This window comes from Protopterus annectens, chromosome 12.part0 (assembly GCF_019279795.1).
Source record: "Protopterus annectens isolate FY-2018-M chromosome 12.part0, PAN1.0, whole genome shotgun sequence".
Classification (NCBI taxonomy): domain Eukaryota; kingdom Metazoa; phylum Chordata; order Ceratodontiformes; family Protopteridae; genus Protopterus; species Protopterus annectens.
This window is the reverse complement of record NC_056746.1, coordinates 1445970628-1445997205: the sequence shown is the minus strand read 5'-3', so window position 1 is coordinate 1445997205 and position 26578 is coordinate 1445970628. Positions and strand designations below refer to the sequence as shown.

Below are 26578 nucleotides of genomic sequence, written 5' to 3'. Positions count from 1 at the left end.
TATTTATTTATTTATTTGACATTTATTTAATGAGGCTGCCTGACTGGACTAGGAGACCCGGGGAGAAAAGCTCAAAAGTACAATAAAAAGACAATTACCAAAAAAAAGTGCACATTCTGCTTAACAGCATAACACTGATCTACTATGATTGAGAGGTAAGCAAACCTAATGGCAGCCTTATTAACTTTAGGTTTACAAGAGCAATATTTAAAATCTGTTCCTATTATTTGGCTCTGTCCAGCATACTTTTCAACTGTATAGATTTTTGCAGAATGTCCACATTTTTGCCTCATATTTTTGGTCTTTTTCTCATAAAATTGTTGTTTTCTGGCAAACCACTGGCAGATCATTGAGGTTGAAGTCAGAAAATAATGACAGACAGTTGAGTTTCATACTTCATGCCATTCAGAAAATTCATGCTAATGCAAAACCTGCATTTCTATCAACTTTCTAAGTTTGTGAGAGGAGTACTTAAAAGTGTACCTATTTTGTGCCTTTGTACCCCAACTATTTTTGGCTTTGTCCAGATTTCTTGATCTAAGAGAGTGAGAGGTATGTGTCCCGTGGTATGGCCCAGACTTACACAGACCTTATTACTGCTGCTGCCAGGGATCACTCTCACTCTTCGCTCTTTCCCTCCATTACACACACACACACACACACACACACACACACACACACACACACACACACACACACACACATACACAAACAGTCTCTTTTGCATTCATGCATGCATTCACTCACACACATCGCTCTCACTCTTTTCCGATCTCTCACGCAGTCATAGTCACTTCCTCATTCATACCTGCATTCACACATCGCTCTCACTGTCTGTCACACCCAAACACCATGCACCCACTTATGGATTCATACATCCCTCTCACTCTTCCGATATACACACACACACACACACACACACACACACACACACACACACACACACACACACACACACACACACACACACACACTTCTTCATTCATTCCTGCATTCATTCACACATCACTCTCACTCTCCTGATCTCACACACACACACACACACAGTCACTTCATTCATTCCTGCATTCACTCACACATCACTTTCACTCTCCTGATCTCTGTCACACACACACACACACAGACTCTTTTGCTTTCATGCATGCATTCACTCACACACACAGACAGACAGACAGACACACACACACACACTCATAAAGGCATTCACTTACCTTATGGCCCAGTTCCAAACACTCCACGGCCAGGTACTGGTCCACGGCCCAGTGGTTGGGGACCGCTGCTATACTTGATGCCAGTTCTGCTAAAAAGCTACAGTGTATGTCTAGACTTAGTTTGCCACAAACTAATAAGCTTAGCTGAAAAATAAACCACAAACTGTTCACGGTTTATTTTTGCAGCTAAGCTTATTAGTTTGCGGTGCCCCCTGTGAGGAAGCCACAGCTCCCCAGGGTGCCACGGCACACACTTTGGGAATCCCTGTAATGTAAGGGATAATTATTTATTAATGTTCCCATTACTTCTTATACTATTTTGAATTGACTTCTTGTACTCCTGTGTCAGTTACTTTTATATCCCTAAACAAGTACGGTACTCCCTTGATGTCCGGGGTACTCCACCAGTTATGTAACAGCTTTGTATTTCATCAGTCTAAGTTCTACAGACTCATGGGTTAGCGGACAGATTTAGTACAACACTAAAATTCATGCTAAGGAAAGTTACTGATGCAGACTGGAATAACTGAGACCAACTGTTACCCTGTATATAGACTGAAGCACTAGTGTCACAGTCTCATTGCCCTGCCAAGTTAGGAATAATCACAATTTTAACTTATTCAAAGTTAAGCTGTTCAAACATTTATTTCATCACTATAAACTTCAGAATGTGGAGTACAACTGTTCATCAACTGGTCTTATTTGAATTATGTATGCCCAACACATGCTCATAACCATTGCTCTGTCCCACTGTCTTATTTTCAAATATTTATCTGATGTGATATCGCAATAAAGTTTCTTTCCTTATATTTCTGGTTTAATCTGATTGTACCACACTATCACACTATCCTTACTGCTTCTTTGCTTAAGTATGTTTGTATATGTTTTAGTTTGCTATTCTTGCATTTATATGTTATGCAATCCTTGTTTTTTAAGATTTGTCTGTCACATATTTATTTATTTGATTTTGTTACAGATGCATTCAGGACATGCCTGAGTTAAGCTTGTGGCTTGAGTACATCAGCTTTTATTTGCTCTGTACCATACCTCTCAACCTCTTAACACAAGACATCTGGACACAAACAAAAATAATGGTGGGACAAAGGACTACACATAGGGACAAGTTTTAAATACTGTACTTATAAACTTAGAAAGTTGATAAAATAACATATTTCTGAATTAGTATGCATTTTCAAAGGGTTTGAAGTCTGATACTCAAATATTTGTCATTATTTATTGACATCAATCGTCAATGATTTGCCAGAAAATACATTTTAAGAGGAAGAGACCAAAAATACAAGACAAAAATCTGGACAGTTTAGGGGTATGCTCTGAAATATTAGAAAGTTCCAAGAAAGGGACAGAGGAAAATATGGTTAATTTTCTCATCAAATAGAATTCAAAAGTATTAGGGCTTTTAAGAGGGCTTTTTCTATGGTATATAGAGACCACACAGATCTCTTGCAAAAGATCCATCAAAGACAAGTCCCACCCAAGTATCCAAGTGTTAAAGTCATCACCCATCTGGATAAAGAACATGGTATTAGAGTCGTTTAGTGTAAATCGCTTTCTGAAAATTGGCAGTTCTGTCATGAAAATGACTATTCACAGAAAGTAATGGTAAAATGGAAGGCTTGCTTACCTCTGGTAAAGACCAAAAATGTGTTAAGTGCCACATTTTATTTCAAGTAAGATTAGCAATCTTTCTTTCAGAAAGAACAAATACTTTTGACTTTTTCTAATATACCATTTCCATTCTTAAATCTAACAATGTTGGCAATCCTGAGGAAGACTTGGATTGGAACTCTATAAACCTAAAGTGAAAATTACTCATGAAAAGATAACATTCATACATTAGACTAATGTGCTTATTTGTGCAAAATATATATTTTGATCTACCCAGTAATATACACAGAGAAACTTCAAGAATGAATGTATTTTTCTGGACTTCAACATGATATTACATAAAATCTACACAGAAAATGGATAATATAGGTGTTGAGAATAAATGTTATTCCTTTAATCAGTTAACATAAATTGCTTTACAAACCTGTCCTTAATTATCTTAGGACAAGGAAATTACAGATAATGCACTATTTTTTAAGCCCTACCCTATGTAAGTCTTCTTCCTTGTTTTAATATATAAACAAAACACTCTCACATTGAAAACAGACATCATGAGAAACCATACACTTTTCTTAGTTTTAAAGTCACATTTAGTGAAAAAGCATCTGGCAACCCACTGAACTAGGAGATATGAGCTGGGATTCATACTCAATTAGCACATAAAGTAAATTACTAATTACAGGCTGTGTGTAGGGTGCAAGAATTAAAAAAAATATCTGACACATTTGCTAATTGCCAGGGACAGAAGTGTCCCTTTTCAGGAGCTGTCTAGGAGTACTGTCTAGTGAAGTAACTTGGCAGAGTCACATAGAAGATAAATAAAAACTGAGGGAATTAAACATTGCTGGAAGAAGCAGCTTTTTAAGCTCATAACCTTACTTATCTGCACTATGTGCTAGACAAATAGTTATAGCTCAAACACAGTGCATTTCATACTCATGAGTCTCCCCCCAAAAAAAGCAAAATTAAAAACATATTCATAATTAAAACATTCGCATTACACTCATAGACTTTATGCAATCCACATGTATTCACAGTTTAATAAACAAACTGTCAACATTCAACAGAATAAGGGAACCAAGAGTCATATCCAAAAACATATCTTGTATGATAATGTTCCTATTTACTACAACCAATCTCCTTCCTTTACACCATAAGTACACTGGTTCATAGCTAATTACTGGGTTTTCCACCTAAGGGACATTTGGGCAGACTTGTCCAAATTTCCAGTTGCCCCAAAGTACTCTCTGGCTAAGTGACTTGCACAAGGACAGGGCATACACAGTTATGCTCCAAAATCAGGAAAAACACACCTGTAAAACACTTTCATAGTACAAGGCTGATTTTTTAACATTGCTTGTGTGTGTTTAACAAAAGCTTGTTAGAAACACCTGAGCACTGTTAAGACTGAGTCTCATGATATGAACTAACAGGACACAGTGCCCAACTGGCAAAAAAAAAAAGTGATAGCAGGTAAAATAGCTTTTAAAAGCAGTTTTTAACTCCTTCAGTTCCACAGAAGAGCGGTTTGTTTCTGTCTGGTGTCTGTACCTCGCAGCTATTCCTAATTTTCCATAATATCTGTGATTTTGCCTCATATTTTTGTCCTGTGTCTCATAATTTTTTTTTAGTTTTCTTGTAAATCACTGAGACGTACATTTGGCCAGTAATGCCAAATGTTAGGGTTTCACACTTCTTACTGTTCAGAAAACTACATGCTAATGCAAAGCCTATTGTTCTATTAACTTTTTAAATGAATTAGAGCAACATTTTAAAACTGTCCCTGAATGTCTCTGATATTGAGCTTTTGTTCCCCCAGAATTCTTAAGCAAAGAAGTTGAGAGGTATTCTGCTGTCCTTTCAAAAGAACTAAGTACACATTTCACACTCCTACATTTCCTATTTAGTTTTTTTTTGTAACTGTTACTACATAAAGTAGATATAGCTCCATGCACTACAAAAATATGATTATACATCCAATCATATCCTTTCATTATGTGCTTTTAACATAGATGCCAATATTCACCATTCAAGGCTTACAGTGATTATTTTGGCATTCATATCTCAAACACATAATAAGCTGGTTATAATCAGAGACCCCATCATAATCATTTATATTCAGCATCACTGTTAGTTGTATTCCTGTCTTGGACACTAACCAGAAATAATTTGTTAAACTAAGCTAGACAGGTAACACAGCATAGTCAGTTTTAAGGATTTCATGATGTGGTTTATTAGGAAATCTACCTGCACACAAGAAAACTGCAGGCTCGAGAAACAGGGAGAGACAGTGATGGAGAAAAGACCTTTAGACATGTAACAGATGGAAACATCTGTTCTGTGCTACAGTTGTAAAAAGATTAAATCCAGACTACAACTGCATTATGTTCTATGCCTTTCATTTTAACCTAATCTCATTAGAGTTATAACAGCTATGAGAAGTAATACAGCAAAATGAATTTGTAGTTTAGCCCCAAGTGATATGATATAAATAAAAGGAAGAAAAAAAGCACTAGTCAGCCACAGAGGGCATAGACATTCTGACAGAATGCAATTATAATGCTAGAAAATAAAAATGTTTGTGTAGAAGCAAAGATTTCACTCCAAGTATCATTCAGAAGAAAAACTAATAGGAAATCTAACATCAGATACAATAAAATTGGGATTCATGTCAACAGACTGGCAACTCATTTTGCAGAGTCTGAGCTATGAAAAAAAAAACTTCTGAAACTATTTTCAGAAAACAAGATTTATTTATTTTTGCATTTGTTTAGCGGGAAAGTCCACTGGGCCTAAAACAGCCCGTTTTCAATGGAGGCCCAGGTAGAAAAGCTCCAACAAGAATATAGATACAGAAAATATTAAACATTAATTGGTACAAAAGTAGATACAGTGTTACACATAGTGATTACAGTAATATATACAGAATATATATATAAAAGCAGGAATTGAGTTGGTTGCCAGATTAATTCAATCAGAGAAGTATAAACAGATATATTAATCAGCATTATTGTACCAGTATCAACAAGTGATGACAACTAATAATTATGGAGAAAATATCATCAGTCAGCAGCAGCAAAAAAGCATAGGAGTTTAGTTATCATACAAGGAGAAGGAAGAGGTTAGGTTATAGAGCAGGTACATAGCCAGGAAGATGTGAGATGATTTTTCAGTATTTGTTTGAATGAGGTGGTGCTGCCTGTGTTTCTTAAAGAAGGTGGAAGTGAGTTCCATAGTTTGGAGACACTGAAGGAGTAGAGGAGTTGACCAGCAGGTAAGGTGGACTTTTTACTTTTAGAAGTAGATGATTTTCAGATCTTAGTTGCCTGCTAGCTTGGTATTTGGCAAGTAGTGTAGAGAAAGCAGGGCAGTCTGTGGATCTGTAGATTATTTTGTGCGTTGTAGTTAGTTGGGTGAATGAGAGATGGTCGGAGAGTTCCAGCCAGACCAATTGTTTCATTGAGTTACAGTGGCATGATGAGAATTTGGCCTTGGTGGCAAATTTAGCTATTCTGTTGCAACACATATCAAGTTTGGATTTTGCAGAATTTTGGATATTAGTGAGGAGAGGGGGTGTCATAAAGCAGACAGGGTAATAAAAAGGTGGTTGCAAGGGTTTGTCTAGTAGAGAGGCTAAGAAAGTGTTGGTGCCTGTAGAGCATACCATGCTTTTGGTGCATTTTTTCATGTTATTGTTTAAGTTAACGTCAAAGTTAAGGTTTTCATCTATAACTATGCCTAGTGGTTTAGTGTGTAGGACAACTTCTGTAATTGTTTTGTCTTGGGCTTGTATAATGAAGATTGTTTTTATCTAGGGGAGTGGTTTTCTTAGGGGTAAAAAGTACTTTTTTTTCAGATTTAGGACAAGATGACTGTTAAGCATCCGCGATTCAGTAGAGGTGAGGGCATTCTGGGTGATTTGCTGGAGTTCGGAGCTGGAATTTGCAGTGGATATTATTGTAGAGTCATCTGCATACTGGATTACTGAGTACTGTGTGACAGAGGAGGGAAGGTTGTAAATAATGATGCTAAATAAGAGAGGATCAAGTATGGAGCCTTGGGGTACTGCTGTGGAAGTATTCAGGAAGGGAGAGCTATTGGAGAGAGAGCTATTGAACCACTGTAGGGTAGGTGGGGAAATGTGGAGGGTGGATAGTTTGGAGAGGAAGATGGTGTGGGAAATGGCATCAAAAACTTTGGGGAGGTTGAGAAAAAGAGAAGTGATTATTTTGCCAGAATCCCATGCTCGGTTAACTGCATCAAGGAAAGAAAGGAGGGTAGTAGTGGTGCTGTGTCTTGGTCTGAAGCCATGCTGAGTGGGTGAGAGAATTTGGTTTTCAAGCAGGTAGTTGAAGAGTTGGGCATGGATGCATTTTTCCAGTATTTTAGAGAGGGGTGAGAGAATTGCTATCGGCAGAAAGCTTGTGGTGTCTGTGTTGGTGCTGCCTTTGTGTAAGGGGAGAATGAATGCTTTTTTCCAGATGTCTTGGAGTAAGGATTCTTTAATTGATCTGTTAATGAGTATGCTGATGGGATAAGCTACAGCGATAGCTGCAGGAAGTGTGGGGGTAGCTGTCAGGGGCCAGAGTACAGAGTTTTAGCTTAAGTAAAAGTTTTTATTGTGGTGGTTGGTATGGGGGAATAATTTAGGTTGGAGCTGAGGGCAGGATTGTTTTCTGGGATGATTTAGTCATCTGCTGTCTTGGTGGTGGTGGGGTTAACTGTAGGAAAGGTGGTGGGTAAGTTAGCTATGATGTCAGTGAAGTAGGAATTGAAGAGATTGGCAAGTTCAGTGGTGGTTTTGTGTGGGTCAGGGGATGGGCTGTGTTTTTGACAGTCTGGGTATAATAGTTGGCTAATGGAGGATCAGAATATTTGGGGATTATCTTTATGTTGGCTTTGTAGGTGGAGGTATTGGGCTTTTTTATCTCTGGTTATTAGATGTTTTGCCTGGTTATGGAGTTGCTTGTATTGTAGTAAGTAGAGGGGTCTTTGTTTTTCTGCCATGACTTCCAGATTTTATCTTTGTGGACATGACTTATTTGGTGGATTTTTGAGAGCCAGTTTGCATGGTTATATTTTTTTCATTTTTGGTGGGTGGGTGCTTGCCTATTTAGGATGTCTAGAAATGTTGAGTTAAAGAATTCAACAGCCTCATTAAGTGGTAGGGATCTGAGGGGTTCACAATTTACTTTAGTTAAGGTTTCATTAAATAGGGATGGTTGGAACTAAGTTAACTTTCTGGTTGATTTGTATTGGTGTTGGCCTGGGGATGGGGTAGCTTTACATAGGATATATATTAGATGGTGGTTGCTAATGGTATTAGGTAGTATACCTGCAGTTACGATATTGTTAGGGTGGAACACTAATATCCAGTCTATTGTGGAGCCCCAGTAGATATTTTTGTGGGGTTTGGTGATGTCTTGAATTTCTCTGCAGGGGGCTTAACCCCTTTGCAAACTTATACAGCCCTACTACAAGATTACACAACAGTGAAAGAAAGAGAAAAAATTGAATGTTGCTGAAAGTTGATATAATACTGGATGTTTTCAGTGTAACATGAAGGAGTAAATTTGTCATCATTCATACCTTTAACTGTGACAGTGAAGAGACGTTCAGCAATTTCTACATAAGATGAACATATGCAGAGTTTTTTGTTGACAAAAAAGGCAATTTTCTCAAAGTTCTATTTATTTCCTATGTTAAAAACTACCTGTAAACAGAGGAGTAATAGGTTCATAGGTTCATAGATAAGTACTAAGCTAACTGCCCTTGCGAGCCATTTTAAGCTTAGCCAGTTATCCCTTGTGAGACTCAAACCTTGCACCTTGTGTTTGTAAGACAAGCATCTTAACCATTAGGCCACCCTCCCAATCCCAAATTACAATTTTATTTATTTATTGACATTTGATCACCAGGAAAGTCCGACTGGGTAGGTGCCCATTTTCAGTGGAGGCCAGCAGAGCAAAGCTACAGGGTATTACAAAACATTTTATGAACAATAATTGCACATTCTTTAAAAATAATTCAAAAAAACAAATGCAGTTTAAATAATTATACCAAATTAGACATAATATGAAAACATTGGCTAAGAACAGACAAAACTTATATGACAATGATTTATAGCGAAATTGAAAGTAAGTTAGTCTAATATATACAGGAATTGCAAATGGAAGTGACAGAAAAGCAGGCTTATGGTATATTTAGAAAGAAAACAAGGGAAGAGAAATTGACAGAATTAAGGAAGTGAGCGAAAAAGGCAGAGTAAGGAAATGTAAGGTATGAACTGGCATTTGTTCACATTTAAGGATATAGTTTATCCTGGTGTTTAACAAGAACAGAGATAGCCTTTGGCTAGGAAGTCTTTCACAATAGTTTTGAAGGATGGGAGGGCAGGTATTGACCTGATGGATAGAGATAAGGAGTTCCAGGTCCTAGCAACATGGTACGAATGCAGACAACGCCTAGCAGATTGGATTGGTTTTTGGACAGACAGGAGTTTTTTGTCAATGGATGGCAATGACCAAATAGGAACATAGTTGTGTAGAATGTTATTTGGTGCTGGACAAGCAGATGGATTCTGGATAATTTTATAGGTGGTAAGAAGATGTGTACATGTTAGTTGATGGGGTAGCTCTTACCAATTTAGGCTGTTTAGTGTTATACATTAGTGGGTTCTGAAAGGGGTACTTGTTGCTGCTACTTTGCTATTGCATTGTTCAGGTTTTGATTTTTATGATAACTGAAGGGTAGTAAAGATGGGAGTGCCATACAGAAGTGCGGGGTGGAGATAAGTTCTCCCAAGTGTAAGTTTAGTGGGTCTATAAAAACAAACATTTAAAATATTGAGCACCAGTTTGTCGACACGTCTTAAGCGAATGCTCTTATAAGCAAAAGCTCTAAAGATCTAAAATGTTAAGTTTGAAATGTCATAGTTGGCCAACACACGCAAATGTAGCAGTGACGTAAAGATGTATACATTATAAATTATGCATGTTTACCTTAATTTTAGTGTGATCTCAGAGTTGGTATATATAATTAGCAGGAGATGCAGCGGGGGCACAGTCCCCCTGCAAAAATTAGAGAAAAATTAGTGTGTGTGTGTGTGTTAAGTAGTTTGTGTTTCGGGAAAGTACTGTTTTGGTCAATTGTAATTTTGGAGATTTACTGCTGGCAATTGGTATGGTTACTACTTTTAAAAACACACACAAAAATGGAGAAGGAGGCAGGCAGTCAAAAGGTAGATAAAAACCACACACAGTGGGTAGAGATAAATATATTTTAACGTATAACAAGTTTATTAGCACAAGACACATTTTCATCTTACCAAAATGGGAAACTTCTTCAGAAAGAGTATATAACAAAGTGTCACTAAAAACTTTAAAATATTTAAAAATTCCGCCCAGATGCCAATTAAGACTGTTAACCAATCCGTAGTTTTCACAAAGTTAAAGGTAAAGGTACCAGTGATCAGCGAGCACCTAAACACATAAACCAATTGACTTGTGAAAGTCATTCTGTACAATCAAGTGTGGCAAATGCATAAACATACAAGTTTGTAAATCGTGCATTTAACAGTTCACGTACTAATTCATAATAAAATTAGTAAAATGTCACAAAGACTGAAATTAAAAGAGCAAACAATGTTGTTGGTTGAATGTAATACAAAACTAAATGGTAAATCAAAAAAGTTGTTAAAAATAGTTATCTTAAAACGCTCTTCAGTTTCAGCAAACAAGTAATGTTACAGTTGTCATTAAGACCCGGGACACAGAAAGCCTTCAAAAGAAGTTGCCATTCCAGTTCCTGACATTCAAGTTGAATGGAAACTGGACCGCCTCTAATGTCCCATACTATCTGGTCTATAGCTAGAAACTGGAAGCGGTGATCAGGTTTTGCATTAATATGTTTAGCTAGTGCGTTATCACTTTTGTTTTTAGAAATGACATACATGTGCCCGTAGACCCTATCTCGTAGTCTACGATAAGTTTTTCCTACATAAAAAAACATTACAAGTTTTTTGCACTTAGCTAAATAAACCATGCTTTTAGAATTACAATCAAGTTTGTGCTTAATATAATATTTCTTATTGGCTATCTCAAAATAATTACTTCTGTTACATGTTGACACATGTTACAAGCCCCACAAGGAGAAAAACCACTAGCTCTGTTACTGGATTTAAGTTCTTTTTGTTCCAAAAGACTTTTCAAATTGGGACCTCTCCTATAGATAATAGTTGGAAAGGAACCAATTCTCTCGATTAATAAGCTGTCTTTAGACAATAGTTGCCAATTCTTATATAGCAACAATTTGATCTGCTCGCTGTCTTTATTGAATGAGGTAATGAAACTGCACCTATAAGGATGGTTAGTAAGTTTTGGTGTCATCTCCAAAGTAACTCTATAAACTGTAGTAGAACTGTTCGAAAGTTGTAAGTCACTATTAACTTCGACAATAGAGGTTGATCCTATGTAACAACTATCATTACAAGATAAAATAGGATTAAGTAGACCTAATTCTCATTTGTTCCTAACTTCCAACGTTAACAAGTAGTGAAGGGTAACCCCTACTCACAAACATGTTCTCTAATAAATGACATTCTCCAAGGAAGTCAATATCTGTGGTGCACATCCTCACTGCTCTGACTAGTTGGCCTTTTACAATAGAGCGTTTTTGTTTAAAAGGATGAGCACTGGAAAAATGTAGAAGAGAGTTACAGTACGTTGGCTTCCTATAAATGGTAGAGTTCAGCTTATTGTTAGGTCCTCTAATTAATTTGACATCCAAGTAATCAATACAAGATGTGCCAAATTGGTATGTAAATTTTAGGAACGACGTAGTGGAATTAAGATATTCAGTAAATCTATCAGCTTCTTCACTGTTACCTCTAAAGATGACAAAAATGTTACCTAAAAATCTTGTGTAGAACACCAAGAGGTTAGATATTTCAGGTTTATCCAGTATAAAAGGTTTTTCCCAATAGGCAACAAACAAATTAGCCAAACTTGCTCCACAAGGGGAGCCCACTGCTACCCCTTGTTTCTGCAAGAAAAGTTGATTATTAAAGGTGAAAAAATTGTTAGTAAGAATAATGTCCAATAACTCTGACACCACATAGATGTTGTTGTTAGGAGCATTCATGTGCTTCAAAATTAAAGTAATCCATTGAATTGCTTCCATATGAGGAATGGAAGTATATAAATCAACAATGTCGATGGTCAGAACATTGGAATGGTGGTCTATTGTTAAGGCTCTCTAAAAGCGACCATGAATCTTTACAGATTTGTGGAATCCTTTTCAAGTATCTCTGGAGAATGGAATCTACCACTTTTGCACAAGGGTATGTTAAGGACGTTCTGCCATCGATGACGGGTCTCATCGGTCGGTCTAGAATATCCTTGTGAATTTTTGGGATTCCAAACATAATCGGTAACTTTAGAAACTGAATATTAATGTAGTTATAAGTGTCCAAGTTAATTTTCGATTCAATAAATAAGTCCCAAAAATAACCTTTTACCCTTCTTAGGGCAGTATTATATTCATTAACAGACACTTTGGAGTAAGCTGGATTATTGAGGACCACCTCATCTTTAGAGGTAACAGTGAAGAAGCCGATAGATTTATTGAATATCATAATTCCACTACATCGTTCCTAAAATTTACATACCAATTTGGCACATCTTGTATTGATTACTTGGATGTCAAATTAATTAGAGGACCTAACAATAAGCTGAACTCTACCATTTATAGGAAGCCAACGTACTGTAACTCTTTTCTACATTTTTCCAGTGCTCATCCTTTTAAACAAAAACGCTCTATTGTAAAAGGCCAACTAGTCAGAGCAGTGAGGATGTGCACCACAGATATTGACTTCCTTGGAGAAAGTCATTTATTAGAGAACATGTTTGTGAGTAGGGGTTACCCTTCACTACTTGTTCAAGAGTTAACGTTGGAAGTTAAGAACAAATGAGAGTTAGGTCTACTTAATCCTATTTTATCTTGTAATGATAGTTGTTACATAGGATCAACCTCTATTGTCGAAGTTAATAGTGACTTACAACTTTCGAACAGTTCTACTACAGTTAATAGAGTTACTTTGGAGATGGGACCAAAACTTACTAACCATGCTTATAGGTGCAGTTTCATTACCTCATTCAATAATGACAGCGAGCAGATCAAATTGTTGCTATATAAGAATTGGCAACTATTGTCTAAAGACAGCTTATTAACCGAGAGAATTGGTTCCTTTCCAACTATTATCTATAGGAGAGGTCCCAATTTGAAAAGTCTTTTGGAACAAAAACAACTTAAGTCCAGTAACAGAGCTAGTGATTTTTCTCCTTGTGGGGCTTGTAACATGTGTCAACATGTAACAAGAAGTAGTTATTTCGAGATAGCCAATAAGAAATATTATATTAAGCACAAACTTGATTGTAATTCTAAAAGCATATTTTATTTAGCTAAGTGCAAAACTTGTAATGTTTTTTATGTAGGAAAAACTGATCGTAGACTACGAGATAGGGTCTGCGAGCACATGTATGCCATTTCTAAAAACAAAAGTGATAACATGCTAGCTAAGCATATTAATGCAAAACCTGATCACTGCTTCCAGTTTCTAGCTATAGACCAGGTAGTATGGGACATTAGAGGTGGTCCAGTTTCCATTCAACTTGAATGTCGGGAACTGGAATGGCAACTTCTTTTGAATGCATTCTGTGTTCCGGGTCTTAATGACAACTGTAACATTACTTAGTTTGCCAAAACTGAAGAGCGTTTTAAGATTTTTAACAACTTTTTTGATTTACCATTTAGTTTTGTATTACATTCAACCAACAACATTGTTTGCTCTTTTAATTTCAGTCTTTGTGACATTTTACTAATTTTATTATGGATTAGTACGTGAACTGTTAAATGCACGATTTACAAACTTGTATGTTTATGCATTTGCCACACTTGATTGTACAGAATGACTTTCACAAGTCAATTGGTTTATGTGTTTAGGTGCTTGCAGATCACTGGTACCTTTACCTTTAACTTTGTGAAACCTACGGATTGGTTAACAGTTTTAATTGGCCTCTGGGCGGAATTTTTAAATATTTTAAAGTTTTTAGTGACACTTTGTTATATACTCTTTCTGAGGAAGTTTCCCATTTTGGTGAGACGAAAACGTGTCTTGTGCTAATAAACTTGTTATACGTTAAAATATATTAATCTCTACCCCATGTGCGTGGTTTTTATCTACCTTTTGACTGCCTGCCTCCTTCCATCTATTTGTGTGCGTTTTTGAAGTTTTCATTTTTCTTGTTTTTGCTGGTTACTACTTTTACTTTATGAGCTGGAAGGATTGCAGCGTATATTTAGTGCGTTCGTTACAAGTGAAATTTACAGTGTTTGCAGTTAATGTTCAATGCGGCAGTGGCGGATTGGTGTTGGACAACTAAAATATTTCGAGTATGTTGGTTTCAACTTTGTCAGCATTCGCTTAAAACGTGTTGACAAACATGTGTTCGACATTTTAAGTGTTCATTCTTATAATATAGATGTGGTTTAGTTGCATCAGTACGAAAGGTTTTGGATCTGTAAAACATTCCTAGTTTTTGTTGAGTTCTTCTGATGCAATTTTATATATGAAGGTCTAATTTAAGATCATCCACTATCATCCCTAATAATATGCTATGAAAAATTAATTCAATGGTTGTATTATCAAGAGAGAGAACTTTAAATTTTGTTTTCTCAAGGGAGAGGGATTTGGGGGAAAAATAGCAGTTTGTGTTTTTTTAGGGTTGAGCATAGTTGTGAATTTCTGTTAAAGCTTCCCGGGTATTTTTTTTGGCAGAATGTCATGTCAGACATGCAAATGAATGTGGTGTCTTCTGCATACTGTATTAGGGAGGCCTGTTATGTGGATGTGTGGAGCGTGTTGAGAAAGTTAAAGAGGAGGGGACAAAGGGTAGAGAGAGCCTTGTGGTACACCCCTGGTGACTGGGAGGCAAGGAGAAAGAGAGGAGTGCCATTTGACTGACTGATACCTACTGGATAGGTAGCTCTTGTACTATAAACTGGTGAGCTGTAAGATACCTAATGAAGACATTTGAAGTAGAAATTTGCTGTGACAAACTGCATTGAGGCTTTAGATATGTCTAGAAATAAGGAGGAGAGTAGTTTGCTTTTATCTCTAGCTTTACTGACAGTATTTGTAAAAGTTAGAATTGCAGTGTTATTACTCTGAGAAGGACAGAAGCCATGTTGTGTGGGGAATAGGAATTTTCTCTGCACTAGATAGTTTAGCAATTATTTTTGAATACATTTTTCAATTATTTTTGAGAAGGACGATAAGATTGCTATAGGTCTAAAGTTAGTAATGTCTGTTGAATTTCCTCCTTTGTGCAGAAGGATAACATATAACTTTTTCCAGAGAGATGGAACATGAGATTTATACAATGACTTATTTATGCAGATTGAGACAGCGTAGGCAATGCTATTCCACCCTCAGGTCAAATTATAAGAGAGAGTAATTAGTTTATAGCCAATACAAACCAATTAGCAGAGAGGCACTAAGTAGAACAATTTTTTCATTTCCTGGATGCAGAAACCTGTCAGCCATCTATTGGTCAAGAGAAAGGAAAGTGACCAACTTAGTACATTGTCCCTACTCTGCAATGACAACTCTGTTGGCGGGGGGGGGTTAAAAATTAATTCCCAGCAAAGGCATGTACATATTTAACTAGATGAAGTTAATACACAGCAAGGTTCAAGTTAAATTTGCTTACACTGTACAAAGACAAAATTCTCAGTGAAAATGTTTGGGAGTTAGCCTTTGTGGCAGAGCTTCTGCAACATTAGGGTTAGATGTATTGACTACTAAATTGTCACATTGTACTGAGATCCATAGCAATACAGTGTGTGTGTATATATCACACACACACACACACACACAGCTGTACAGAACAAATTATCATAACATAGCAGCAGACTGATAAGTATAATATAAATCCATCACTTAGTAACACTAAAGGGATTAACCAGTATATCAAAAATGTGTTTTATATATGTCAGAACATCAAAAACTGGCTTTACATATTTGTTAAAGGGCACAGACTCAACATATATAAAACTTATATGACTTGAATGAAAAACAACACACTACCAAGGTCTATTTACCGTTCTACTCAGTCTTAGAACAAACAGAAATGTATGACACATACCTGCACTGTGAGGAAGCTGGTGAGCATAAATTATGCAATAAATGTTTATTACTCTTCAAAAATGAGCAAGTGATTCGACAGCCCAACCAGCATGCCCAATATGAATCAAGCATATGCCAAAAAAAAAATGTGCGACCTCAGAAGTATGATTGAGTGGTCAGACTTACTACTGGCATATGTTGAGGGACATAGCAAAATATTAGGAAAAAAGCACGTATGTTCTACAAAACGTAACAGAAACCTGCCTGATTTTCCTTATATGTTTGCACTGTCCCTTGCAAATCTTTTTTTTTTTTTATAGTTAAAACAAAAGTAACAAAGATTCAGTTTTTTTGGCCCCTCTCCTGCCCTGATATACCGTGGAAGTATGAGAATGCAAGTCCCACACACATGCATAGCACATCAGTATAGGGAAGACAAACACAGAGGAAGACTGAAATGCCCTTATACAAATACATTATAATATAACAATAACCCACTCCTGTTCGTGGGTATATCAGGATTTGCCTACAGCTGGCTTTGCTTAATGACTCACGCTTCGCCCATGTGATCAAACCACACACCAACAGAGGGTAAATCCTGATCTACCCATCCACGGTCATAGATTACTGATTAAACATACAACTAGCTACTGAAGCAATGGATGCGTCAGTCTACAGCATTCTTCTACAATAGATACTGTATCAGTGAGATCAAGAACTAATGGCCAAATAGTGGCTTTGTTATTGGTAAGCAGATCTTAAAACATTTTTAAGAATAATAAAACAAAAATAAACTGAAGGACAAAATTAAAAAGTCTGACATGGTGTTTTTAGAATGAGCAGTACTATAGCACCCACTGTGGTACACCAAGATGAATTATGATGGCGAGACACATTGGAATGGCCATTACACTGCTATCATTGAAAACCTTCTGTTCAAGCAAACATACATTCATATAAGGTCACACACAATATAAAATTTCACCTTCTTCTGATCCCTCCAGGATGATTTCAGCTTCTTCTCAAGCTTATGGGCAGCAAGAATCCACTGTGTAGATAGGTGACGTATTCGTTTCTTCATGAAAATGAGTGACTCTTTGCCGGTTCCAATCTGTTCGAGGAGTGGATTGAAGTCAGTTCGAAAAGCTGCCTGTAAGAACAAGCACTATTTAATATATTAAATAGAATATTGTAGCAGGTCACTTACTCTACAGATGTACAAATGGCTATCTTATACGCAGTTACTGTTATACGAATCCAGTATACACAATAAAGATTTTTGTGTAATTGACTGTTAAGCTTTTTTTTTTTTTTTTTTTTAAATGAGCTCTTTTTTATTAATTATTTTATTTATTTATTCTTTTTGACCGGATGGGTGAGCTGATTGTGGGCACTTCAGCCATGTCCCAGGTGCAGCAGGTAAAAGGTAGAAGCAAAAAATTCAAATGCAATATTTCAAAGATTACACAGGTACAAAAAAATGGGTAAACAGCTTTGTTTAGGCTAAAATATTGTCTTGTCCAGCAATCTAAAACCATTTAAATTACCAGGGGAGCATGTAATACTTGTAAAATCTGTACAAAACAGAGACAGACTTGAGTCAGGAGACAATATACATACATATACACCCCCATAGTGCCTTTTTTAGGCAAGGCTCAAAAGACAAACACACCTCCATAGTCAACACAATGAATAAGGAACTAAGGGTAATGCTGCTCAATGCCAGAAGTCTAAACCTCAAGATGCACGCACTCGAAGCCCTCCTCAGTATGGAGAACATCGATATCTGTGCAGTGACAGAAACCTGGTTCAAGGCTCCAGAGAGCACCCCAGCACTACCAGGCTATACCTAATATCATGCTTTTCGGCCCCAAAACTCAGACCGAACCATAAAAGGAGGGGGAGTATCCATATTCACCAAAGATACCCACACCTCTAGGTTAGTGGCATTACACGAAGCATCGGAGACCATCCATGTGCAACCAACAGTGGGCAAAACTGCCTTTCAGTTTGTAGCATGTTACAGACCACCCTCTCAAAATCAGGAATCCCTCTCGGCTTTCCTGGGATCACTGGAGAATATGAAGATCTCTCCAAACACCATTATACTGGGTGACTTCAACTACCCAAACATAGACTGGTAGCACTACTCAAGCCCCAACACCCTAGCCCAAAGGTTCCTAGAATTTATAAACTCAAATGCTATGGAACAACTAGTCACCACTCCCACAAGAGGGGAAAACATACTGGACCTGGTCATCACCAACATGGGGACTCTATGCTCCATACCAGAGGTATACCCCTCATTGGTAAGATCAGACCATAAATTAATCTCACTGGATATCCACATCCCGTCCCCATGCCCAGCCCAGAAAACCACAGTGAAAAACTTCACAAAAGCGAACTTCACACTTCAAAACTGAGGTGGAATCCTTCAAAGACCCCGGGCCAGTGGAAACTACGGCCCAAACTGCAGAATCCTTTATAAATGCATTCTGTGGGCACCTCCAGGAATGCATGGATCATGCTATCCCAAACAAAACCAAGACCCAATCTTCCTAAGGCACGTGTCCAGTCTGGTGGACTCCAGCCATAAATAAGCTGTACAACAGAAGGAGGAAGCTACTACATGATAGAGCAAAATCCCTAAAAGGGAAGGCATCTCTGATCAGTACTAACAAAAAAATACGATCCCTCATAAAATCCTCCAAGGCCAGCTTCGAGAGAAAAATTGCACAGGACTCTAAAGAAAATCACAAGGCTTTCTTTAGTTATGTTAGGAACCTGGGTGGCAACTCCCAGATATGCTCAGACTTGATCCAAAATGACAAAAAAATACACTGAACCCACAGACATTGCCAACATCCTGGCAGACAGATTCAGTGCAAACTCCCCCCCCCCCCCGAAAAGAGCAAATATCTATCCCAGCAGAGTGCAGCCTCCCTAACATCTCAGATGCTCAGGTGAAAGCCGCCCTCTCCAAAGCAAAAAACACAGCATCAATGGGACCTGATGGTGTTCCGGGTTGCATCCTACATGAACTCCAAGAAGAGCTAAACCCTCACGTAAAGCTGCTGTTCAATCTCAGCCTTACTACAGGATATGTACCCAAAGAATGGCGTACAGCGACAGTGGTCCCACTCCACAAAGCTGGTGCCTCTACAAACCCTGGAAACTATCACCCCATAAGCCTGACTAGCCTGGTCTGCAAAGCTATGGAGAGGATCATCATGGAATTCGGCTTTGTTAAGGGCAGATCCTACCTCTTGAACCTGGTAGACTTCTTTGAAACAGTTACCAAGGCCATTGATGAAGGGAAGGTAGTCCACACAGCCCACCTGGACCTCACAAAAGCCTTCGAGACAATACCCCACTCGGGCATCATAGATAAGCTCTCCAGCTTAAATATAAACCCCTATGTCATAAGATGGGTTGCAAACTGGCTCAAAGACAGAACACATATGGTAAGAATTGCAGGAGCCATGTCAGACTCAAAACCAGTTACAAGTAGCGTCCCACAAGGCTCAGTCCTGGGACCTCTCTTTTTCGGTATATATTTTTCTGAGGTACAGGCTAACACGGGAGGACTGTGGCTGACCAAGTTCGCAGACGACTGCAAACTGGGCGCCATAATTGACTCTCCAGCTGACACAAGCATCCTCCAAAAGTGTCTCACAGAGACGGATAACTGGTGCCAGAGCCATGGCCTAAAGTTAAATGCCAAAAAGTGTATAGTCATACCCTTTGGCAAAAACAAAGTGCCCACAAATTACCACATAGGTGGTAATCCATTAAGTATGGAAGAAGTAATTAGGGACCTGGGGACCCAAGTTGATAGTAATTTCTCCTTTGACAACCACATTGCCAAAGCGGTTAGAAAGACCTTCTATATAGAGCACCTTATCATGAAAGGATTTACATCTAGATCAAGGGAGGTCACAGTGACCCTTTATTCATCCCTCATCAGGCCCATAATAGAATACAATGCCCCATTTGGGATGTACCTTACCCGACACCTGCAGCAACTAGAAAGACCCCAAAAGTACCTCACAAAGAGGATCAAGGGACTCAAACAGATGCCATATGCTGCTTGGTTAAAGAAACTCCAGCTCTACTCAGTAGCATACCGCCTACTTAAAGGCGATTTATGCCTGATGTATAAAGCTATGTCAAACCAGGACTTAATGGACATGCTCCACCTCAGAAAATCCAAATCCCTTAGAGCTATGCGCTCGAGGGACTTGAACCTCAGCATAGAAATAAATAGGACATGCTGGAGGGACAGATCCATAACCCAGAGGCTCCCTTCGCTCTGGAATAGAATCCCAGTCCATGTTAGGCAGAGCCCCTCACTGACTCTCTTCAAGAGGAATCTTGACGAGTGGATGGGAGATCGTAGGTTTACCCCGGGGATTACTTCTGTGTCACTACTATATAGAGGCACAGTAAACTAACCCAAAAATAGGGCACAGTAAACTCAATTCAAAGGGTGGCAACAGCCAAACACACTCTGGCTAGGCTTGTAAATGCCCTAGGACAGATAGCCTAGTATGAACCTATGAACATATATATATATATATATATATATATATATACACATACACACACACATATATATATATATATGCACACCTGTTTGTGTATATGTATATATATATATATATATATGGGTACCTATGAAATGATCGACAACTTAAAATATCGACAGTGACTTCACCGACAAGTCAAATAACCGACATCGCAAATCACGGACGTTTACCAGGTAAGGGATGTAAATTCGCTACTCATGCCTACCATGGTTTAGTAAGTGTGGCAGTGTCATGCAACCATGGTAGGCATGAGTAGCAAATTTACATCCCTTACCTGGTAAACGTCCGTGATTTGCGATGTCGGTTATTTGACTTGTCGGTGAAGTCACTGTCGATATTTTAAGTTGTCGATCATTTCATAGGCACTTATATATATATATATATATATATATATATGTATGTATGTGTGTGTGTGTGTGTGTGTGTGTGTGCGTGTGTGTGTGTGTGCTGAAAATTGAAGAGACAGTACAAAGTTATGAAAAAGCAGGTAAAGAAGAGGAAATGCTAGTTATTATTTGATAATGTACAGTCATTAACTGAAAAGAGCAAACGTGTTAGTGTACTACTATAAGAATACACATTATAAGTTGCTTACTCCAATGATAATGCTCGACAGGGTGTGTGTTAATGTGCAATTAACACCTGCCCAGTTACGGAGGGACTCTAAACCCCTGGAACAGTATTAATTACACATTAACACACACGCTGGAGGGCATTATTGCACTTACAGAATGGGATCTCTGTAAATTGTTGTGTTTTACTTATTTATATATTTGTCTGTCCACCTAATGTTTCAAAGTTGCTGTAGTATATGTAAATGGTGTTAGAGGAAGCATTTTACATCCAAAATATTTCATATTTAAAAAAATATCTAGATACTTGCTTTATTTCTTTGGTCCCTCTCTGAATGGCCAGAATTACTCAATTTCATAACCCTCAAACAAATGCCTACTGCCTATACCATTTTATCCAAACGTGATAAATGAGCAGCTCTCCACAATCTCATCCAACTGTACACAAACAGAACCCTTAGATCCACCGAGAAATCCTGTTTAAAGGTCACTAGATCTAATAACATCTTTGGCGATTCTCTTTACTTCAACCAGAGAGAAAGTATGGAATTCCATCCCCCCAGCATATCCTTAACACTACCAGCCCAGCCAAGTTTAAACAACTTCTCAGGGCTCACCGAACCAACAACTGGCTCTGCTCGTGTACCTCCTCCAACTAAAGTGAAATGGGTACCCCTGTCATTTGTTTCACTTGTTCTCTCATCTCATCTACTTACTAAGCATTTCCTTCTTTAGTCTATCCCCTACCATCGGACTCTCCCTCCTTTATTCACCTCCTTGTCTCCACCTCTTCCCTCTCTACCAGATTTCTCCATTCAACATTTTTCTCTGCTTTCATCAAATTCTTCATACTCTGTAAGTTATACTTGCTCTACTAAACAAACTGTTCCAGTCACACTTTTGTAAAATCCAAACGTTTTTGATGTTAGATGTATGTAATTTGACAAACATCACTAGATTGTGTTCTATTTGCCACTCTGTATAGTAATGTCCTGCTTATGTTGTACTTGTGTGTGGAGCTTTTCTCCCTGGGTCTCTGCTGAAAATGGGCTACTGGCCTAGTCAGACCTCCCTGGAAAACAAATGTTAAATAAAATAAAATGTTAAATAAATAAATAAAATAAAATGTGTGGTTTCTTGCCGGGCATTGAGGCCACTAAATAATGACATATATTTGACTTTCAAACTTTATTTCCTTCAGAAAGTTTATGTTAACACAAATTCTGCTACTTAATTTACTTTGTAATTTTTAGAAGTATGACATTTAAAATCTATCCTATTTTTGAGCCTTTGTTCCCTCTTTATTTCAGGCTTTATCCAGATTTTCAGAGCTAAAAAGTCGAGAGGTAGACAAACCTCTTATCTTCTGCTGCCAGTGGTCCATCGTCTCACTGTCTCTCCCTCTCTCACACACACACACACACACACACACACACACACACACACACACACACACACACACACACACACACACACTTACTTACACTTGCACTTCAGAAAGATGCATGCTAATACAAGTCCTATTACTGAAGGAACTTTGTTTTTTTTAAGAGGAATATTTTCCTATTTTGAAACTTTTACCGCTTTATTTTAGATTTTATCCAGTTAACTTGATCTTAGAGGTGAGAGGTATGTAAACCTCAATGTTGCGGTTTCTCGATCAGCATCAGTCTTCACTCTCTCTCACTTACACACACTTCACTTTCATGCACACAAGCATCCATTCACACGCACAGACAGACGCAAATAAACAGAAAAATGCATACACAGAAACAAACATACACCCACATACCTTTTTCTGTTACACTAAGTATTTTCACTCGCTAAACAGCAAAAGCGCTGCTTAGCTAGTGTAAAATAATGTCTCGATTGATCTTGGTTTCACTCACATGCACACATATACTCACAAACAGACAAACACATACAGACTTTTGTTTTTTAGTTTTCTTTTTTTTAATATATTTTACACTCGCTAAACAGCAGAAGTGCTGTTTAGCGAACGTAAAATAATGGCAGCTGTTATTTTTTCTGTCGGAGCTCCATGGCAGGTTGATATGTAGCCATGAATCGTCAGACTCATTTTTCAGCGGACATTACTTGGACATTAATACCATGCGGGAGAACATTCATTCTACAATCATGGTACTGATATATAGTTTGCCCATTCTGTAAATATTTATAATATAGTGAAGACTCTCTGTTATGCATTGAGAATCTTTGGGAGTTATGGCTTAAGTGTGAACGGAGGAAGTGAGAGCCGAGGAAAAAAATAAAAAACAGAGAAAGCAGTGGTCTTAAAACTTCTTTGATTAGCTCAGTCACAATAATTTCCAAAAATCATGAAACCCAGATAGTGTTCCAAAGCAACAAGCCTTTATTAGTCACAGACAAGCAATCCTCAGTAACAAAAAAATCAGAAATATTTTAACAATGTTAAACATATCAGTTTTTATGTACTTAGAAGTAGGTGTGGAAAATATACATATTGTTTAATTTTAATCCAGCCTATTCATGGCAAACAATATAAAAATGGCTGTAAAAGTGCATTTTAGAACAGCAAGTACCCACCCCTCCCCCACACTATCACAGATTAGATCAAACTAAATCGTAGATAAGTAAACACTACCTATCTATTTGCAACCTACATTCCAAGATCAGTTATTAAGAAAAGCATAGCATATATATAAAAAGACTTTTAACTAAAATAGCTTTCGGCTAACTACGTTAGACAGCTATGTGTTTTTTCTTGATTTTAATTCTTGTCACAAACCTGATGAAGGCTTTATTGCATTAGTTAACCGAAAGAGATTTTAGTTAAACGTCTTTTTATGTATATCTTTTTAATGTATATGTCATGCTTTTCTTAATACCTGATCTTGGAATGTGGGTTGCAAATAGACATGCGGTATTACTGCTGTATATATTTTAGAAGTGTTATATTTAGAGTGTAGGGCATGGTAGTCCATATTCTAGTCCTGGGATAAATATGTTTTTTTTTATTGGAAGAGTTTATTAGGCTTCTTTGGTGAGGTGGTTTATAATGGATTTGTTATGTCACGTAATACCAACTGCCTCTATCCATGAGGGACATGGGCACAACAGGAGGAGTACAATCATGATTAACCATCCATTTATATATGTTGCACTTGAAGGGGGTCAGGAAAGGCCTTTGCTTTACATGAATATCAATAGCATGTCAGAGGCTAGGTTAACATCCTTGGAATGTGTGATCCTTGTACAGTTTGCATTAATGTGTAACATAGATTACAGGGTGCCCTGCAGGCCAGACACAGTTTGACCCTTGTTAGTCTGTTGCAGATTTAACACAGAGACAGAGCTTTATATATTTTTCTGCATATGACTTGTTTACACCATTAATCTTCATTGTGCAAAAACTCTGGTGTTGCTCCAGCTAGATAGATATTAGCTTTTCAAAAGGCAATAATTATATTTTTGTGTTTGTGTAGTTTATTTCCATGGCTCTGACACAAATCATTTTTGTGCATTAATAGTTTCTGCAGTATATCAATAGTGTTTGTGGATTCAAAGATTGTTCATATTTTGCAGTCATCCACAAAGTTGACAAGAGTAAGGCTGTCTAAGTTTGTCTTGACTTCTGGGAAGTAAATAGTGAACAGGAAAGGATGTAGTACAGAACCCTGTGGCATGGCCCTGCTCAATGTCATCTAGCTACTGGTGAATTCACATACTTCGATAGTATGTATCTTATTGGTGATCCATTTGGTTACTCACCTGGTGATGCATGTGTTTATGGCCAGTTGAGACAGTTTACCTGTAATAGCTGAGTGTGGATTTGTGTCAAATGCATTGTCCGGGTCTAGTTAGACAGGATGCACAGTCTTTCCCTCATCCATGCCCTTGGTAACCTTCTTGAAGAAGTCAAACAAATTTAAAAGACATGATGTCCCTTAAGGAATCAAAAATGGGTTGGGTACACAGTCAGAAAATTACCTGTGTCCTTTTTTGATGAGTTCCATGATAATTCATTTGGTTGCCTTACAGATGAGGTGAGTCAGGCTTATGGGTCTATAATTCCCCGAATCAGATGATGGTCCTGCGTTGTTTAGATGGATGACTGTTGCTATATAGCCTTCTGGCGGAATATAGCCTGTCTGGAGGCCGTGGTGAAGTAGGGATCCATCTGTGTCTACAAAGACAGGTTGCAAGTTACTGAAAATGCAACCTGGATTGCTGTCAAGGCCCATTGATGCTGTGTTGTTAGCCTAAGAAAGTGCACAGATAATCTACTGCCCTGGGAAATAAGATGAGAAATCTTTGCATGTATACTTTGAGTGATTTCCATTGTGGACGGGGGAGGGAGGGTCAATTTTGATTTGAATCTGTCAGCTAGCTGATTATGTATTTCCTACAGTTGAGTATGTGTGCGGATCCACAAATAGCTCTGCACTTAGTTGTGTATTCCCCATATCATTTTATACTTGTGCTTTGTTACAATACCTCTAAATACAACCTAGGGTATGCATCATATATCACAAAGTGGAAGTCTTCACACAGTCATACAACTCTACCTATGTCAAGTAATTACATCAACTGCACATCATATGCATACATAGGTTTCATGGGGTAGCTGTGTGCAAGTGCCCTGATACCATATATGGACACATTACAAATGAGGTGAATATGGTACATACAGAACAGTTACTAACACAAATGCTGTCAGTCACACAATGCTGCTGGGGACCACCTCAGTAATCCTTGTGAACAGCAACACAATTGTGCGCACAATGAATTCACAAAGGCTGCAACTGAATCTGAACTACTTATATGTTTGTGTATAGAACAGAAAGTTCAACATGTGGATGAAACAAAATGTTTGCGCCCATGTAATTAGTATGATGTTATACTGATGTATCTCACAGATTATTTAATGATGATCGGTATACACATGCACACCTGTAGACTACAAAAACCATAGCACAATACCAGGAAGCACAGTTTATTCCACAAAATGTAAGTGCTTTCATCGTAAAAGACTTCAACAGACATAACAAAAAAATTCAAACACTCCATTTAAATACCCTCTGCAAATCATCTGACAAAAAATCACCTGACAAAGCTCCATCCTTTTTTAAAAAAAACACAAATTAAAGATTTAAAAATTATTATAGAATTTCATTTTTTTAAATGTATCTATTGTAAGCTTTCCTGATGCTACAGTACCACCTGGCCTTAATGATGTAATTAGTATCAGTATTGTTTAAAAAGGAAAACTTACAATACATAAATTTAAAAACAATGAAAGTCTCAATAGACATTTTAAAATCTTTAATTTGTGTTTTTAAAAAAAAGATGGAGCTTTGTCAGGTGATGTTTGTCACATGATTTGCAGAGGGTATTTAAATGGAGCGTTTG

The 26578-nt window shown here is 37.6% G+C and overlaps 1 protein-coding gene across 1 annotated transcript in view; it reads right to left on the bottom strand.

The window, feature by feature from the left end:
* Window positions 1–26578, bottom strand: part of MGAT5B (alpha-1,6-mannosylglycoprotein 6-beta-N-acetylglucosaminyltransferase B) — a 3749208-nt gene that overhangs the window by 1349041 nt on the left and 2373589 nt on the right. The window contains exon 7 of the mRNA XM_044089029.1: window positions 17009–17173. Coding sequence (XP_043944964.1) covers window positions 17009–17173 — 165 coding nt within the window. The remainder of the gene's footprint in view (window positions 1–17008; window positions 17174–26578) is intronic.